This window comes from Anthonomus grandis, chromosome 14, assembly GCF_022605725.1.
Source record: "Anthonomus grandis grandis chromosome 14, icAntGran1.3, whole genome shotgun sequence".
NCBI classification, from domain to species: Eukaryota; Metazoa; Arthropoda; class Insecta; order Coleoptera; family Curculionidae; genus Anthonomus; species Anthonomus grandis.
The window spans coordinates 7,694,122-7,714,430 of record NC_065559.1 but is presented as its reverse complement, the minus strand read 5'-3'; the positions used below and the strand labels follow the sequence as shown (position 1 = coordinate 7,714,430).

At 32.1% G+C, this 20,309-nt stretch overlaps 1 protein-coding gene across 1 annotated transcript in view; it reads right to left on the bottom strand.

Moving 5' to 3' along the window:
* LOC126744564 (gamma-aminobutyric acid type B receptor subunit 1) overlaps positions 1 to 20,309 on the bottom strand; it is a 371,298-nt gene that overhangs the window by 36,473 nt on the left and 314,516 nt on the right. Inside the window, exons 6-8 of the mRNA XM_050452020.1 lie at positions 15,061 to 15,147; positions 14,796 to 14,993; positions 14,607 to 14,734 (exon numbers count right to left, since the gene is read on the bottom strand). Of these exons, the coding sequence (XP_050307977.1) occupies positions 14,607 to 14,734; positions 14,796 to 14,993; positions 15,061 to 15,147 (413 nt within the window). The remainder of the gene's footprint in view (positions 1 to 14,606; positions 14,735 to 14,795; positions 14,994 to 15,060; positions 15,148 to 20,309) is intronic.

The window sequence follows — 20,309 nt, the reverse complement described above, 5'->3', positions numbered from 1 at the left end:
CTTGGGGCACAAGGAAAAGCAGGTTTCATCCCCCTTTAAAACACTTGAAGAGTCTTGAAGAACTTCACTGTAACCTTTTTACCATTTTTTTAAATCTTTTTTTTGACACAACTGAACTTGCTGCTGTCACTGCCTCTGCAGTTCTCTCGCTTAAACCTGGGTGTCGCTTTAAAAAGGATCTATACCAACCTCTACCGGGCCGATTGTCAGTAAAAGGATTGGCACGTGGATTTGCGTCCGGAAAACCTTTAACTGAATCTTGTATATCTTCTACTCTTACTGGAAAACCTTTGTCTTGGCATGTTTTAATCCCAATTCTCTAAACGATTCTCTTCCTCCAAAGAAAGAATAGGATTGGGGCCAAGGGCCGTTTTTTTCTCGCCTGCTCTAAACTGCAGTGTTGCTCATAGCACACTAAATTGTTCGGCGACTTTTCGTTGGCTCATGCCATTTTCCATGGCCTGAAAAGCAGATTGCAGATCTTGTTCGATGTATTTTTTGCAATAGTTTTTATCTTTCTGAACTTTTGGCATTTTAATCTAGAAATAAAAATAATTTAATACTAATAATATTACCTTTATAATTATATTAGCTAATAATTGGCCAACAATTGAAATGAGGAATTCAAAATTACACATTACAATTATTGGCCACCCTGACTGCCAGTCGGCCAACCACTGGTAATTGCCATAATTTTTCTAAAAAAGTGCATAAGATATGTTTTCTTGGACCAAACTAGGCTTTAATAAATATTTTAATTTAAAGTAAGTACAGTAATTGGCCGGCAGGCCAATCAGTATAACACGGATATTTTTTAAACACAGTCGTTGGCCACTAAATTTTCATCGCCAAAATATATAACCTTACTTTTGAAACCACCAATAATCTAAGAAATATTCTTCTAAATCGCTATAAAAGTGTAATATACAAATATAGAACAATACTATTACCCAGGATAACTAACCTTGTTTATAGCTTCCCTTAACAAATTCCTTGTAAAATCCTTAAAAGTGGATGCACCTGTTAGGCTTCGAACCACACATGGCGTAACAACAAGAAAATCTTGACTGAGATAGATGACAGAGAAAATAAATATCAATGTTGCCAGATTGCAATGCAAATAATAATATTTCCTTTTAATTTTTAAAAAGCTTATTATTTCGGAATTTTGTAAATCACTTTGGCTAATCACTAGTGACCGGCCAACAACTGTACCAGTTACCCTACATAGGCAAAATTTCATTCAAAATGAGATAAGCGTTACTGATTGATAATTCTCAACATTATTTTTATCTCCGCTAATATTGTAAATTAGCTCTAAAAAAGATTATTTTCAATACCAAGGAAATACTTCAGTTTCAAGAGTAATATTATAAATTGGCCATTGATAGCGCAAATGCACAAGAATAGTAAAGGAATACTATCAAGGTGTATGCGAATCTATATGACGTAACTTCTCTACGATGTCAGAGATTTTGTAACGGGTTCAGTTATAGGCCAGTTAAGCAATGTTCCTGTGTTGAATAGAGACCATAATTAAAACAATTTAGAATAAACCTGTTTTATTTAGTTTAAAGCATCGAGGACACATAAGAAAATAACTCAAATAAAAAATTATTAACTAAACATAACAAATAAAAAAAATATTTAAACATAAAAGAGATCCTGATAAAAACTACAGTCATTGGCCAGCCTTATATAGTAATCAGCCATGCGTTTTGACAGTAATTGGCCATTTATAACTAGAGATACAAACATAAGTAGAGATTCTAAAAACAAAAATATCTAAATACCTACAAGTAGTATAAAATCTATAAAAGATAAAAAAATTAAAAATATCACTACAACTTTCGCACTTACTTTGGCATTATAACAACGATATAGGTATTAAAAATAATAGATAAGAATAAGTAAGGATATATAAGAATATATGGATATATAAGGATATAGGTTGTTATAACAACGAAAATGTATACTTAAAAGCTAGTTATTTATAATTTACAAGATTTACATAAAAATGTATTGTTAAGTATTAAGTTATCACAATTTTTTTCTACACAAGTGTCATGAAACAGTCGAGTACAATTAATGCAACGAATTCCAGTTTTCCTTATGGTCATATTAAATAAACAATTGTGACATAAGCCCGTTGATACTTTTATATTTTTTAGTAGCATGTTTAAACTATTTGGAAGTTTAATAGAAAAATTGGAAAGAACGTTAACTTGTTTTGCTTTCTCATCAGGTGTGAATATTTTTTTTTTGTTGAATAAGGTAAGCTTAAATAATTTACAGGTGAAACATCATTGATATCAACTGGTTCTATTGGTTTTAGTGGAGAAGACAGAAAATCAGAATTTTGATTTAAAGAGGTTTTATAAGAAGTCTCTGAAGATTTGGGAAAAATCAATTCGACCTTTTTAAAATCTGAGTTTAGTGTGTTAGAAGAAGAAGTAGTTTTTGACAAATGTACTTTTACATTGCTTTTTAAAATAGTTATATTCTAATTAGAAAAATGTTCGTTGGTGTTATTTGTTAAATCTAAGTTAGCATCAGAATTTTCCTTCATATCAGCACTTAGTTTTTCTGAACAATTGGATGGAATTTGTTTTTCCTGAAGGTCAATACTGTTAGTAATATGTCTTTCTAGTAATAAATTAGGAATTGTTTTATCTTCTATATAACTAGAACTTTTTTTATTTGCTTCTCCTTTTACCATTTTTCCCTTACTCTTTATTTCTTGTTGCCTTAAACGTTCTTCTTTTCATTTTTTCTTTTCCTCTAATTCAATTTTTTTTTCTATTTTAGCTTTCTCTGCATTTTTTCTAACTGTAGATGTTAACACAAAGGGAAGTTTTTCTCGCTCAAGGACTTATTTTGTTCAGATGAAAGAAGCAAGTCTTCTGAAGCTACATGATCATCGTTTTTAATACTTTTGGTGTTACCACTAGAGAAATTACAGTAGGGATTTGCACTGTTAGCATCAGTTAAATTAAGTTTCTCATTTAGGTCTTCTTCTAATATTATAGGAATATTTTCTATCTCAAAATTTTTGAAGTTTGGTTGATCCTCGGGTTCATCTATATTAACGATATTGATTTTTTTCATGTATTTATTTAAAAACATCTTATATAATTTAAACAACATTTGAAGATCTTCACTGGGACTACTAACTTCATTCAAATTTTTAAAAAGGGTAATTTTTTCTAAACCAACAACTGAGGAGAATTCGTCGAAAGTTATTGATCCGGATGCAATAGAATTACTATTACCAACCAATGTATTAAAAGGATCCAAATTATTATTTCTAGCCTTTACTTAGCCCGTACATTTGGAAAAATCTATGGCCGAGACATTCCATGGAAAAAATGCTCGAAAACCGTTTTGAATAACTTCAGGTCTTAATTCGTTCAAAGCTGTTGAAAGTATAGGGGCAAAATTTTGGAATGGAAAAAATGCTCGAAAACCGTTTTGAATAACTTCAGGTCTTAATTCGTTCAAAGCTGTTGAAAGTATAGGGGCAAAATTTTCTTTGGTTATAACACTCTTTGGGTACTCTCTTCGAAATTTTAGTACTGCTTTATTCCAATATAGTTTTAGGGGCTTAAATGCAGATACATCGGCCGGCTGTAAAATTCTTTTTGCATTTGGATATAGTGCTACAAGAATAATACCTAATTTGAAACATAGTCCACCTGTTGGATATGTGAGATGAGTAACGTGACCGTCAACAAATAAAATTATAGGAAATTCAGTTCCTTTATTAAGCAAATATTTATAAAGAACATTTCCAACATATTCGTAAAAGTTATTGTTCTTTATCCAGCCATTATCACTACACCCAACCCCCCAATTATCAGGAACTGAATTGGTTACCTACATAGGTAGCCTCTTATTAGGGTAAATAATCATAGGTGGTGTAATTTCACCCGCCGCAGAAAAAGTAAACATAACAGTTAGATTAAATTTAGAATTGTGTTCTATTTCGTATACATTTTTTGAACCTTTGGCAGCTAAAACACGCTTATTTTTTGGGCAAAGCAGAAAACAGGTTTCGTCACCATTAAACACTCTGGTTGGATCATTTTAAATGTGATTATATCCCCTTTTAACCAAATAGTTTTCAATATCTGTAAATCATTTACGTAAATCACCTTCTGAAATAGCAAAGCTAGCTATTGTTATAGCTTCAGGTGTTCTAAAAGTAATGTCGCGGTGTCTTCGTAGAAATGCTCTAAACTAACCTCTTCCAGGTCTATTTTCCTTAAAAGGTACATTGGGGCGTGGGTTATTATCCAAAAACTGCTTAACGCTATCTTGTATGTCCTCTACATGCAGCCTTTGGATTGACTGGTTTTAATCCAATCTTTTATTTGATCCAATGTTTTATTTTTGAATTTTTCGCTGCAGCGGAACTGCATAGTTGATCTAGGAACACGAAATTCTAGTGATGCTCTTCTCTCACTTAAACCCTCTGCAATAGCTTGCAAAGTCTTCGAAATATCATCTTCGTTATACTTTTTTTGATAATGTTCGGACTTCACAACTTTTGGCATGGCTGAAAAAAAACCTTTACTTTACGTAAACATGGTTATTTTTAAACTTTAAGAGCAACTTGCCCAGCACATTAGAGAACCGTGTGAAGTTTGACTAAAGTTAAAAAACCGATGTTAAAATTTAACTCAAGTCAAACTTAAGTTACGCCAATGAGTGTTGGGCAGTGGCCCTAAATAATGCAGATACAAATGGGGGAAAGGGTATAAGATTTTCATTTAAATTTTAAATAGGGTGTTTTTTAATTTAAAAAATAAGAATTATAAGAAGGTAAACAACAATAGGTAGCTAATATTCTAAAACTATGTAGGTATCGTATTTATTAAAAAAAAATAATTTTGCTATAGTTATTGGCTATTCCAAAGTTACAATTATTCATGGCCAGTCATGGCCAATTATTATTAGTAACATAGTTAAAGCCACAATGTTTTAAGAAAGTTGCAATTAACGTTTAAACGATAAATAAAATGTTGCATTTATAAAAAAAAACATGTTTCTAAAGAAAATATAGTCATTGGCCACCCGGCCAATGACTGCAATAAGTCAAATAGACAAACTGCAATAAGTCAAATTTTGTGGTTACAGTCATGGGCCGGTTAAAAAATACGTACATTTAGATAAATTTACTGTTAAAAAAGTTAGAAACTATTAGGTTAACTATATCTATAAAACATGTATGCAAAAAATTCTTCAGAATAATAAATAAAACTGAAAATATACATACCTTTCTAGATGCTATTACCACAGATGTAAATAGCTCCGCACGAGCTATTACATGTGAGCTATTACAGTGCGAAGCTATTTACATCTGTGCTATTACACACGTGAAGTTCCTAAAAATGGTATCAAAAGTCTATACCGACAAAGCAGCGTGACATTAACATACCTGCGAAAGATTTACGACTGAATTCATTAAATTTTGACAGATGCTTGTCTGTTTGTAAAATGTTGCCACTATTTAAAGAATTTATAATTTTTCCAGGATTTGATTCCAGTTTCTTAAAATATACAGTAATATTAAGTGGACAATAACTGTCCCCTGGCCCACAACTGTACCCGTTACCCTAGAGTTTATTAGTTTGTACCATATTTTTGAATACAGACATATTGCTATTAATTATTGATACTTGCTGCTCAGTTGTATGTGAATATGTTGAAGAGAAATACTGCGCAAACAGATTCGCACTTAGAAATCTCTTCTGAGTGCTCTGTTGCCAAATTTATCACTCTTGACTTACAACTTCTTTTAACTGCTATTAGTACACCCGTATTTCTTTTAAGCTGATTTGATAAACGACCTTTAGCAATTTTATTTATTATTGTCTAATATGATTCATCTTTTCTATGATTTTTTTCTTTTCTGTAAGATGGAATGGCAGATGTTATATTTTGACCTGTATTAGTTTTATTTTATTTTTTTCTCTACATGTATTTACCCTGTCAGGTAATGGTAAACTTATACTAAATTAAGAAAAAAATACACAAGTTTAAAATCAAATTAATGCAAACAAACTTCAAATTTATCCACGAATGCTTTTTATATAATACTAATTAAACTAGAAAGATCCAGAAAGAATAAGAACTTTACGTTTTAAACAGACTGGAAACACAGACCCTTTGATTTTAATCTTTTAAATTTAATGTTTGTACTTGCTAAAAGCTCTATCTTTTAAAAATTAAAAAGTAAAATAGTGCCTCTTTAAGGGGAAATAATTAAAGAAAAACTGGAGGAAGTTTTTAAATATTATTAGTTTTAATTTAAAAGAATGAAAACTATCAATAACGATATCGAAATGAGCTCAAGGTGGTAACGAACAACAAACTTAAATGGTTCCAAAATTAACTCTCAATAATTATAGTTAGACGATCGTTAAACTTTCAAGTATTGATTAGAAACCCGAGTTTCAATTATCTTCCTCTCGTTGATGGATAAATCCGATGTCGGTTTAATGGAAATCCTTTAGTGTTCAGCGATAGAAGATGCTCCTGATAAAATTGAATTAGTCTCTTTAGAGTGAGGTAACATAGATGTTGTATTATTTTTACACTGATTGTTAAAAAAAGATGTAAATAATTGAATATTTTTTAGGTTTATAAAACAATAAATAAATACATGGAAAGATTCAAATAATTCATAATCAACTATAGTCTCTAGAATACGAAATTTACAATGTTAGGTTATAACAATTCTACTTATGGTGGTTAAATGTTCGATCAGGAAAAATAAGCCCTAAAGACAACCTGTAGATTTTAAGATTAAAGCGTAAACAGGATTGCTATAATTTTTCCAAGGATTTCATACTTGTATAGAAATCGTTATTTAAACTATATAATGCTGACCATTTATGTATGACTTAACAATTTCTTACTGGTAAGTTGTATGGAGTGGGTGGGTAAGGATAGGGTTTGATTATGAAATTGAAAATGATTACCTGTGAAAAAAAATTCTTCTCACGAAAATTAGGTGAAAAGAAAATCTATAGTTTTTGGATCTATACTTTTCTGACATAACCTTAAGCTTTTCAAGTAAAATGTGAAAAAACTTTAAAGCAGGCATGAAAAAACCCTATATAAAAGCAAGGTCTATTGCTATGAAAATTGCAAGAGAGTCAAATTAAATGCTTGGGAGTAATATTTGATTGTAACTTAAATTTCTATGCACACGCTGATTACATAACTAGAAAATTTTCCAAAAAAATTGGTTTCATTGCAAGAGTAGGAAAATAATTATCAATGGCTACAAGACAATTACTGTATAATAGCATTGCAGCTCCGCATCTTGAATTTTACTCAACAATTTTATACAATTTACAGTTTACAGAACAGAGCAACGAGAACTATTTTGAAATGCAATAGATATACACCAATCGTAATGATGCATACCGTCCTGAATATGATGTCTGTTAAGCAAAAAATTATGTTTAGCATCTATGTTTTTTTGCATAAAGTTAAAAATAATATGTTACCATCATATATTTGTAAGAAGGTGAAGTGTTTTAGAGATGTTCATCATTATCAAACTCGAAACTGTAACAATTTCATACTGCTCGATGGGTGTAACTCTAACCAGATATTAAATTCTGTCCTACAGAGAGGCTTACAAGATTTTAATAGATTACCAACAAGCATAAGAGACTGTGATTCTGTAAATAATTTTAAAAGGCTGGTTAGGGCACATATATTATCCTAGGATTTTGTTACCTTTGCCTAAATGTTTTAATTGTTTTTTTTTTAATTTTCATTTTGTTTATTTTTTATAGTATGTTGTTTAGGATCACTATTTTAGTTTAACACTTATTTTAAGTTTAATTTTAGTATGTGGCTTGAATTATTATAGTAAATATATGTGCAGATAAATATTGTAGTGAAGCGAGATCAATGATGAGGTGTTTGTGGGTGGCAGAAGAGCTGTGTTTGCTATCCATGGAACAACCGGAATACTGAAAAAGTATTCATGGATTAACCGGGATTTGACATGGTCTCTTCCAAAAAACCAGGACACCCTGTATTCGATCTAGTTCATCAGCCCGTAGGTAATTGACCTCATGACCGAGATTCACCTATTGGCGTAACATTTTATGGTTATATGCGAGCACTGCAAATTTTGATTACATGAATTGTTTTTGTTTAGATCCATATGTTAATAGTAACCTCAAGTGCATATGTATATTATATTTTTTACACAATAAGCGTATATTGATTAATTTATAAGGGTATATGAATAATTAATTAATTAATAATATTATTGTAAACTTAGTAAGAGCGCTTTAGGGTATGTGGTAATTTTTAATAATTTCTGAACCAGTTTTGGTGGCGGGGTGCTTAGGTCGCCGACATGGCAACCTAATTATGTATTTTTATTTTTGTTAATTTTTTGGGAAATTTGTTGTTTTTGTATGTAGCTATTTATGCTAAATAAAGAATATTATTATTATTATTATAGTTGTGACCTAATTTTATGGCAAATAAATGAAAATTCAGTTTTCTTAACATAAGTCAAAAAGTTAAAAAAAAAATCAGTTTTTTCTTGTTCTAGACAGCTTTTCATTATCTAGGTTTAAAAATACAATTTTAAAATTCAAACAATTGGTATATTTATTAACCGTATATGGTCAAGGTATATTTAATGAACTGTAGAGTATACGTATTATAATATATACCACTCTGTTTACAAAAGGGAGAAAATTTTGGCATTTAAAAAAATTGACACGGAACTTGCATATTTGGTTTTTAAACTCGAAAATTATACCTCAAATATTTCATAAAGTTTTAAAAAATCACTGTTTTTCTTCCATTAATCCCATCTAATAACGCTGTTTTTATAATTAATATTTATATATAAAACTATGTCAAATTTAAAAAAACAGTGTTTTTTATCAACACGACCCTTACCCCCCCAACCACCCCAAACATTTGTCCAGTAAGAAATTCTTTTAAAAAATCACCGTGTTTCATCCACCATATCCAATCTAAAAGCACTGTTTTTGTATTAAATATTTATTTATATACATAATATAATTATTTTAAATTTTAATAAAGAAAATGTGTCATTAGATTAGATATTAAAGACGAAACCAGCTGTTATTCATAGGTATTATTTTGGAAAACAATTTCTTAGTGGTAAGTTGTATGGGGTGGGTGGGGGGGTAAGGGTAGGGTTAATGAAAAATGGGTTTTTTGCAAAAAATTATTATCTAAGAAAAATCTATATTTTTGGTATCATCTTTTTTGGCATAAGGCAATAAGTTTTGAAAAAATTCAGTTTTTTTTTTGGTTCTGGACAGCTTTTCATTATCTATGTTCAAAACTACAAATCCTGAATTAAAACAATTAGTATATTTATTAACCGTATATGGTCAAGGTATATTTATCAAACTCTAAAATATACGATTCTTACGTATATCATATACGATTCTTTTTACACAAGGAAGAAAATTTCGGCATATAAAAAGATTGGGATTTACATAGCTAGTCTTTAGACTCGATCACTTTAGACCACTGTGTAGGATACGACATAATTTTCATACATGTATATATCTTAAAGTGTAATAATAGAATATCATACACAAAGAAATTTACAAAAAAATCGGAAATACATTAATGTGTACGCAACAACAATTATACCAAATAAGATATATAAATAAAAAAACTCAAGAATACAAGTTTGCTCAAAACTAAACAAGGATTTAAAAAATTAAATTTGTCTTAAGAAAACTCAGTAGTGTACTTTTTTTTCTTAAATAATATTTGCGATAAATCCCTTATCCCTTACAGTACCGAGATAAGAAAAATTGAGTTTGGGGTTTATATTTATTTCTACGCCGATAAAGTTGAATCAAAAGGTACGGAAAATTATTTTAAAAAATATTCGAAAGGGTTAAGGGAGGGATTTAGGGAGTACACAATTGTGTGTCTAGGGAGCCAATATTAGAAAAGCACAATTGTAAAACAAAATTTATTACTTTGTATGGAATAAAATAAAACAGTTTTTATCTTTGGTTAAACAAAGAAAAACATTACATTTTAGGCAACGCATTCTGGACCGACTTTTGCACTCTTCTAACCTGCATTTAATTGGGTTCTTCATTTCTTTGGCCAGTGTTCAAAAGCATCAAAGCGTTTGTCTGCACAGGGCAAACTGAAAGGCATTCTTCTCTTTTTTATTTCGTTTCCTTTAACGCTAGTCTCTTCCTCTATATTTTCTTGGCATTCTATTTCCTCCAATACACGCTTCTTAGTAGCGGCAATCAGATATTCTCCAAGATTAAGTCTAAATTCCAAAAGATCCATAATATCTTTGCTTTGAAGGTTTTGATATAACAATCCCTTCGATACTTCATCCAGCTGTTTACTGTTGCTAAGTCAAATAAATGTAGGATGGCTTTAAGAGTCCATTTCCGGGTTCGAAAGAAAGATCAATAGTATTCCATCATTTGGTCGCAAACATCTACACCACCCATGTTTTCACCTCAGTTTCTGGCTGTCTTCCAAAAGCTGTGGATATCATTAAAACAGATTTATTATCTTTCCACTTTATAATGCAAAAATTATTATCGGTTCTACCAACTTCTTCTGACTCTCCCCTATTCATTAAACTGTCTTTTTTAAAATCAAACCCTCACTTTCACTCTGTTGGACATAATTGTAGCAGTTGCATCTATATTCAAACTCATCAATTTGTTCATCAAAGCTGTTGAAAAGTATCTGTCAAAATACAGGTAACTATTTTGAGGTAATGTTTCTGCTATACGCAATATTATTGAGGGTCCCAAGCCTAAATCCCTATCTTTTAGTGGAGTAGTATTGCCCTGGTAGATTTCAAAATCCAATACCAGTCCGTCGGATGTCGTAAGAACGAAATTACTCAGTCCCACTGGTCTTGGTTTATTTTTAACAAATTGTCGAACTGGACATCTTCCCAAAAAAGGAATCATTTGTTCGTCAATAGAAAAAGCTGTCTTTTCTTTTTTTTCAATGGCTTTACATCTATTGCGAACCAAATCAATTACCGGCTGTATTCTCCACAATCTATTCTTTTTTTGTTCCTCTTCTGATACGCTAAGATTGTCAACGACATGTAAATTTACACGTATCAAGTAAAACCTTTGTTGGGTCATGACTCCATCAATTAATGGGAACTTATATTTTCCATTCCAATACATATGTATCCTTGGAAGATGAATACATCCCATCAAAGCATTCATTCCGAAAAATTTCTTTATTTCTTGAGAGGTAAAGTTGTTTTCTTTTGCATTTTGTTGCAAGAAATACTGGGAAGTGAAATTTGCGGCGGACTCAAAAAAATCATCATCCAAATATTTAGCAAAAAAATCATTTGGAGTTTTTACGATGGATGGAGTATAGTCCTCTTTTACAGGAAAATCTTTGCTTCTAAAGTTTCCATGCTTCCACTGGAGAGTCTGGAAATGTATGAGGGGTAAATCATCTTCTGAATCTGAAGAGCTATCAGCTTCATTTGGTGCTACAATTGGGATCTCTTCGTGAATTTCAAACTCATCTTCTTCATCCTCGGACTCTAAATCCGATCCAACTTCGTCTAGAAGTTGGAACAATGCCTCCTCGTCATCCCTTAGATGGTCCAAATCAATAATTTCCTTACTTCTTCTTGTAACAAAGAATTAATTGTATCCAACTTAAGTAAAACCAAACCACGTTAAGTCCCGTGGCTCACAATTGTGATATACATAACAAAACCATTCTTAGAATCAACAATTTTAAAGATATTTTCAATCTCTAAAAACAATACACTTAATTGAAGTTTATTATTATACCTATTTAATATTAGGCACTTCTTTTTTCCCCTAAATTCTATAAATAAATAATAACTTACCTGCACGAGCCATTGTTGAAAATAATCTGAAACTTTTCAGGTTATGACAAGAATGCACTCCCGGCAAAATAAACGATTTGCGGGTGCACACCTATAAAATGCACTATTCACAATCATGTCGCATGGTTCTCTACCCAGATTAAAAATTTTTTGATCCTTATAACACTAGTAAATAAGGAAGTCACAATTGTGACATCGGGTAGTGTAAGGGTTATGGACCCTCAAAACTCATTTTTTTTTATACATCAAAAAGTGCTCCATGATGCAAAAAAAAATCTGTAAATTAAAAAAAATATCTTTATTGACAGTTGTAATCTTCGCTTTTAAGATAAATAAATTAAAAAAAAAAAGTTATTTTCATGCAGTCCACATTTAACTTACGTCTTAAAGCCACCTGGTGTGTATTTATGAGAACTACCGTAAAATATTTTAGCGGTTAATTTAAAAGTATCCCAAACCAAACCCGTCCCAAACCTCCCGCCTTTCCCCTAGTTTTAATATACGTAAATTTTATGGCTTAAAAATACTTATAAAATATAAATATAAAATATATTATATATTATATTGCTAAATATATTATATTGCTCTTAAATTATTTTCCTTTAATTACTGTTGGTTTATTATTTGATACAAAATCAAACCAAATACGCGTTTGGGCTCCATATATCATATGCTGCGTATAAAGTTAAATAAAGTATTTAAAACCACAAAAGCAGATTCTCTTCAATTAGGCAAATTAATACCCGCAGTGTGTGCAGAAATTAAGCTAATTGGAAAGGATGGGTTTCCTTTATTTTAACTAACAAAGGAAAAGTATAATGGCGGACCGAGACAAAAACAATTGGATCGCTGTATTCAGGATCCCAATGGCCACTCCACGAAAATTTAATAAACAAGAGCATTTTTCTCGATGGTCAATTGAAAATTGCTTGCTAGACTCCGAAAGTGAAATCCTCTTTTTTTTACACGAAAAGAAATTGCTTTAGTTTGGTGTTTTTTTTTTGCTAAATGGCTCAGTTTATTACGTTTAGGGATAAGTAGGATGTAAGGGTCTAAAAGTTATTAGATTCCATGGTATGAAAAGAGTTTTATTTTTTAAGAATGTTATAATAAAAACGAATTTAGAAAAGGTTTTTGTGTACATTAATCGATCGAATAAAACCTATTACGCTCAAAACTTCAAAGAGCATTGTAAACAGAAATCGTTTACCCGGTTCAATTGACTGTAAAACGTGCAAACTGCCCTGAACGATCGACGGAATCTAATTAAATATAGTGCTTCGTCAAAAGGAATTTTGTAATTTTCAGTTTTTTGTCTTACTTAATTAACACGTCATCAGCCTCGTAGTTAATTAACGGACGGGGCTCTAAATTATATAGTCTCTTCCCTTGGGAGAAGATGTTGGTAAACGTAATTAAAAAGTTTTTTAGAAACTTAGAATTTGTATTTAAAATAACCAAAAATATATCGCGTTTGGAACATTAAATAATATTCATATTGATGGACTGAATGAAGTTTTCTCTTTCTTTTACAAATTTATAAATATTTTAGTTCCTGAGTTTAGTTTTTTGAGAAGAAAAAATTATCCATTTTGTACTTCCATTGACATATAATTAATGCCAAATAAATTTCGATGTACATCATTGTATAACATATGCAGCGTTGCTAATTTTTTCATATTTTCTCTTAACCGAAATACTGACCCTTCAAACGTATTTACGTCAAAGATTTTAGAAAAGGATATAATTTCCGATTGCAGGTCGAAAATTTAAAGCTCAAAAAACACAAAATTTACTTAAAACTCAAATAAATAAACCAAACTACGAGCAATATGTCTTTGTTACTGACAGATACGAAAAAGTTGTATTTTTAGTTGCTTAAATACTAAAAAATAAATAAAAAGCTGCAAAACAATTAACTATTGGCCTTGTTTTTTTCTCAACAATAAGCATGTGGTGCCCACTGACACGCCACTGGACCTAATAATTTCAATCTAGTTACAGCTAAATAAGCGTCTTATAACTCCAAATAACTGCACCAAATTTCAACCAAATCGGTTTAAGGATAGTTATAGTATTTTTAAAATACCGTTATTTTTTTTGAGCCTTTATCGCCCTGTATCTCAGAAACAAAGCAACTCCCGACATACGTTCATAGGAACTTTTTTTCATAAAACGACCTAACAATTCACCCTGTATAGTTTCGTACCGTAGTTAGGTAACACCCTGTATATAAATTAATATATTTATCCTAGATGCCCATATACATTTTTATTTAAATCCTATAAGAGTTTTTATAAGAGAGCCGTTTTGCAACTAACTACTTATATTGCGTTCAAAATTTTGGCTGCCATCAACCGATCGGACGTTAGCTTCACACGCATATTTGATTGACTACCGTTAAAACGAATCGAGTTTCACGACTTTTTTGCAATTTCAAATTATTAAAAAAAAAACAAATAGCGGCAATATGTGTATCAAAAAATCATTAACAGCACAATTGACTGAAGTTGTTGCGCGACATCGTCATAAGATCGCGCCACTAGCGTTGATTCAATAGCATATAGCTCTAAATAAACTTTTAAAGGAGAGTCATGCCCATGATAACTCTTGATCAGAATCTCACCTAAACTTTCCCAAAGTTTAAGGGAATCTGGATTTTCTAAATGTTTTCTATTCATTTCTTTAAATTAATACTTACCGAAACTCCTAAAAATTGAGTAGAATTCATTGCCGAATAAATATTATCCGCTATATCCTTATTATTATAGTTAAAGTCTTTTAAGCTTTTTCCAATTTGGCTGAGGCGGTCCATCGTCTTATTAAAGGCTTTAATAAAAATAAAATATAATGTAATGTAATTATTTATTAAAAAAAATGAAATATTTACCTAGCGCCACTGACCAAACGGCATCATAAGCAAGCGGCGCCTCCTGGTATCCCTCGGGATAACGACTTTTATCAATATCGAATCCGCTACGTCTTAACGCGTCGTTCAGTTTATGTCTAAAGTCTCTTGAGGTCATTCCCGAGATTGTTTTTTCGTCTTCGTCTTGGTTCCACATTAAGGCCTCTGTGGTGAGATGTCCTTAAAAGAAAATCATGTATTTTTATAAATTATGTACTGGTAATTAAAATTAATAAGCTGGAAGTACCTTCTGACGCTGTCCTCATCTGTTCCGGGGAACATTCGATGTTTTCTTTGTCCAAGTTCATTTCCCACCAGTTGTCCTCGTACCAACCTGAAAATATGTAGCGATGTTTTTTTTTGTATATTGTTAAGATAAAGTCATAAGTTTGTTATAATTTATTTAGTTATTATGTAAAAGTATATGAAATCATTCTTTGCTATAAATAGGAATATATTCATAAAAATGACGTAATTTTAAAAGTTTCTCTTGTCTTCTAAATTTCTCAGTATAAGCATGTTGTCATTGGAATAAGAAACTATTGAAGCATACTGTAACTTTGATGCGTTTTTATAGTAGGTGGTTTTTAATGCAGCGTTTTTACCGTTCGCTAGGTGTAATAAAATAAAAACACTCGATGCACAAAAAAAGTCGTATTATTTGTTTACACATTTACTCTACAAAACATAATTACTAAGACTATGAGACATATATATTAACATGGTATTTATGTCAGTTTAAAAGTGGTGCCAATATTCCCACTGAACTCAAACTGAACTGTCATCTGGCCTCCTAGCGGCGATGCGGCTTCTTATATACTCGGCAGACCACTAGTTTCGGAAGATTCGCTAACTTTCCACGCATCTCCAAAGATGTCGTGCGGTATGCACACGTGCTTTATTCCGAATAAAAGTCAAATTATATAATAGTGATCACACACGTCGTTATTCAAAATATGAAATAGGAACTCTTAGGAATCATCGGATATGCAAACCTCAGCAGCATATAGAAAGATCATTAAGTTATCAAAGAACCTAAATATTTGGTTTTGTTCAGTTATGGTTCGTTCTTCGTATTGTCTATCTAATCTAGGTGAACCCATGGTCTAAGCTTTTAGGCTATTGAAACCCAATTTTGTACCTGCCTCTAAGGTCTCTACTTCAGTGATGGCTCCTTTGTCTTTTCTAACCCATCCCCCGTTCCAAGGTGTGTATTGAGTTAGAGGGAGATAGAGTTCGTGATGCATCTGGCATAATTCATAGTTAATATACGTGATGAGCTGTTTAGAATTCCGACATAAATATTATTTATTTACTACTATTGATGTCGATTTAAAAGTCGCGCCAATATTCCAACTGAACTCAAACTAAACTGTCAACTGGCCTCCTAGCGGCGACGCGAATCCTTATATACTTGGCAGACCACTGTTTCAGAAGATTTGCTAACTTTCCACGCATCCCCAAAGATGTCGTGCAAGTAGGCACACCCCACTTGCTTTATTCGAAATAGAAGTCAAATTATATAATAGTATTCACACACGTCGTTATTCAAAATATCAAATAGGAAAGAATGTGATGCCTCTGGCATAATTCATAGTTAATATCCGTGATGAGCTGTTTAGGATTCCGACATAAATAGTATTTATTTACTACTGTTTATGTCGATTTAAAAGTGGCGCCAATATTCCAACTGAACTCAAACTGAACTGTCAACTGCCCTCCTAGCGGTAACGCGGCTCCTTATATACTCAGCAGACCATTGTTCCGGAAGATTTGCTAACTTTCCACGTCTCTCGAGAGATGTCGTGCGGTGTGCCCACTTGCTTTATTCGAAATAGAAGTCAAATTATATAATATTATTCACACACGTCGTTATTGAAAATATTAAATAGGAACTCTTAAGAAATATCAGACATACAAACGTTAGTAGCATATAAAAAGAATTTAAAGTTATCAAAGAACCTAAACATTGGCTTTGTTCAGTTATGATTCGTTCTTCGTATTATCTATCTAATCTAGGTGTACCCATGGTCTAAGCTTCCAGGCTATTGAAACCCATTTTTGTACCTGCCTCTAAGGTCTCTACTTCAGTGATGGCTTCTTTTTCTGTTCTAACCCCTCCCTCATCCAGAGTTTGTACTGAGATTGAGGCAGATGGAGTTCGCGATGCATATGGCATAATTCATACTTAATATCCGTGATGAGCTATTTAGGATTCCGGCATAAATAGAATTTATTTACTACTATTTACCTCGGTTTAAAAGTGGCGCCAATATTCCAACTGAACTTAAACTGAACTGTCACCTGGCCTCCTAGCGGCGACACGACTCCTTATATACTCGGCAGACCACTGTTCCGAAAGATTCGCTAACTTTCCACGCATCGCCAGAGATGTCGTGCGGTGTGCCTACTTGCTTTATTCGAAATAGGAGTGAAATTATACAATATTATTCAGACGTGCCCAAATAAGAACTTTTAAGAAACATCGGATATGCAACGGTCAGCAGCATATAGAAAGCTCAATAGGTTATCAAAAAATCCAATCTTTGGCTTTGTTCAAATATAGTTTGTTCTTCGTATTGTCTATCTACTCTAGATGAACCATGGTCTAAGCTTCAAAGCTACTGAAACCCATTTCTATGCCTACCTCTAAAGTGTCTTCTTTAGTAGCTTCTTTTTCTTCCTCTATCTAACCTCTATGCTATCTCTTTCTAACCTCTATGCAACAGTGTATACTGAGTTAGAGGATGATTGAGCTTGGGATATATCAACCATTATCCATAGTTAATATATAGAATCAGCTAACCACTAGCTAGAAGAGGGAAGGACTCTTGGAAACGCTTTAGGAGGAAAGGAAAGGACCATCCGTTGACCGAGAGAAAGGCAATGCTTTCCAGTTATAGTTTTATATATCGAATGCCTTTAAGAGGTATACATGAGATATAGCCGTGATAAACTAATTAGGATTTCGGTAATAATTTGAGGTGTTATCAAAAAGTTGGGAGTAGCAAAGCCCTTTTTGAAGAAGCAATACCGGAACAGAGAAATTAATCTAACTAATATTGAGTTAATTAATTTTAGGCAATAAAAATACATTCCCAGAAAACTTGAAAATGACAATTGTTTTCCCACTATTCAAGAAGGGCAACACATAACTACCCAAAAATTATAGCCCAATCTCTTTGTTGCCTATCATATCAAAAATTATTGAAAAATTTATTCTGCGAACTAACTATATCTTTGCCGACTGCCAAAGTGTAGTGCAATTTAATTCTGTAACGTTTTGCGACTTGATTAAAGCCTCTGATTGCATAAATCTCCAGACCCTTCTCAAAAAACTAGGAAAGTATAAGTTTTTGTAATCTTGTCCTAATCATATTTGCGGGACAGATCATAGCGCAAGTTACTGGTGTGTCATTAACAGAAGATAAGATAAATATCAGAGTTTTACAGTATTCAGTGTCTGTGGCATATGGCTGTGGCTCTATTAAGTAACAATAGCAAAACAATGGCTTGTCAGAAGTAGCTCTTCCTTTATGACACTTAAAGAGATCAGATAATATTTTCAGTGAGAGATGTGGATGATCTGCATAAGAAGATGAAGAGTAAAAAGTTTTAAGGAGGTTGAAAACTCTCCAGCTGTGCTTCTCAGAGAGCGTTTTGAACTGCATGATATTCACTATTTCACTTGTACTCTGTTTTAGCATGGGGGCATATGAGTGATACAGATAGGGTATTTGCATTGTATCATTAGGCAATAAGAGCCTTGGATGGCCTTGGTCAAAAGGGTCGGTTTTCATATTGGATATTGGTTATAGGAGTGACTGTCGTCAGACATTCCTTGATCTTTGTATTTTCTTGCCTTCCAATATATCCTTAAGAACATCCGTTTTTTTAGAAAATAACATTGGCATTTATATATACCAGCAATATGTTCATGACAATAACACAAGGCATAGGAATTATATTATCCCGGCTTTTTGTAAACTGAAGAGGTGACAGAGAGGGCTGGATTTTAGGCTACAAAGTTTTTTTCATTTAATTCCAGATTTCATAAAATTACATAACATTTCAGAGAAGCATGGTCAGTTCTAAGGATGATTCGTTGATTCTCTTGCCTAGTTACATAATAGTTTTCTTCTGGTTTATTAGGGTTTTACTGAATTAAGATTAATTTCTTGCTTGCCATTTTTATATTTTTGTGGAAGGACAGGTTTAATTCCAATATTGCATGCATCTGTATCCAAATTAAAAATGTATCTAGAAATAGGATATGATGAGGCAATCTAGATAAACTAAGAATGATTCCCATGTCATGCCAAGTAACACAGTTTCCATAAGTTTTTCAAAAGCAGCTGAATCATTACGGAGTCAAAAGGGCATCACTGTAACCTGCCAAAGTCTTGTTTCAGTCGATAATGCAGTCTTTTTCTTGCCTTTTAGATTCATTTTTACCTGCCACTCTCTTATTATCCACTTTTCAAATTGAATTGTCATTCAGTCACCGATAGTATACACAAAACCTGGTAGATCCGCCATTTTTCTTTACTAGTACAGCTGTAGTTGTCCAAGGACTCTGGAATGATTCCATCATTCTTCTCCTCAGATGCAATTAATGTATATTAAAAGTCCTTTCAGAATATATACCATCAAGTCTATAGGCTTAGTACCTAGCAAAACTGCCCTGCACAGACTCAATCAATTCAATGTGGCACTTGTAAATTGGATTCCACTCTATAAGACGAAATGCGTACTTGTATGTATAATAAAAATAATAAATGAAATTAAAAAAATCGATGGAGTTTCGCTTCTGGCTAATTTAAGCTTTCTAGCATTTAATTGACGAGAAAATTGATCATAATCCACATTTTCAGCAGTTATATTAGATCTAATTATGCATATCTCGTAACCTAATTTCATCCAATTTAATACTGAATTATATAAGGAAACGTTGCTCTGGAAATCAAATTAACAAACATTCTTAGTGGGGTAAGCTTCATTTAATTGATATAATAAAATACTCACATGTACGCAAAACTTTATACACTTTTACCAAACCCAATATATTAGAAATTCTATCCAGTTTGTTCCAAGCCACAGCAGTCAATAGCAAATATATATACGTATATATCCGAAAGCGTATTTCCTTCGGTTTAAATATTTAAAAACGGTCCATTGTCCAGGGTCGATATTCCGCTTTGCATGTCAACTCCGGGAAATGCACAATTGTATACCACCAGTCCGGGATATAAAATGTAACCGACTCTCTGAATATTGAGTTGGTCTTTTTCTCTGGTTGATGCACTTGACGGGTTACATTTTTAAGCTGTCAAGTTTAAATGTTTTTTTGTTATTTAAATAATCATAATTTTACATAAATAGAGAGTTTGTTTGGTTATACGAGGACAAATGTTTGGACTACGCGACTATGACATATAACTTTACTTTTTGTATAATTATGAATTTAGGTTTGTTTCAATTTCCTTAAATTAATTT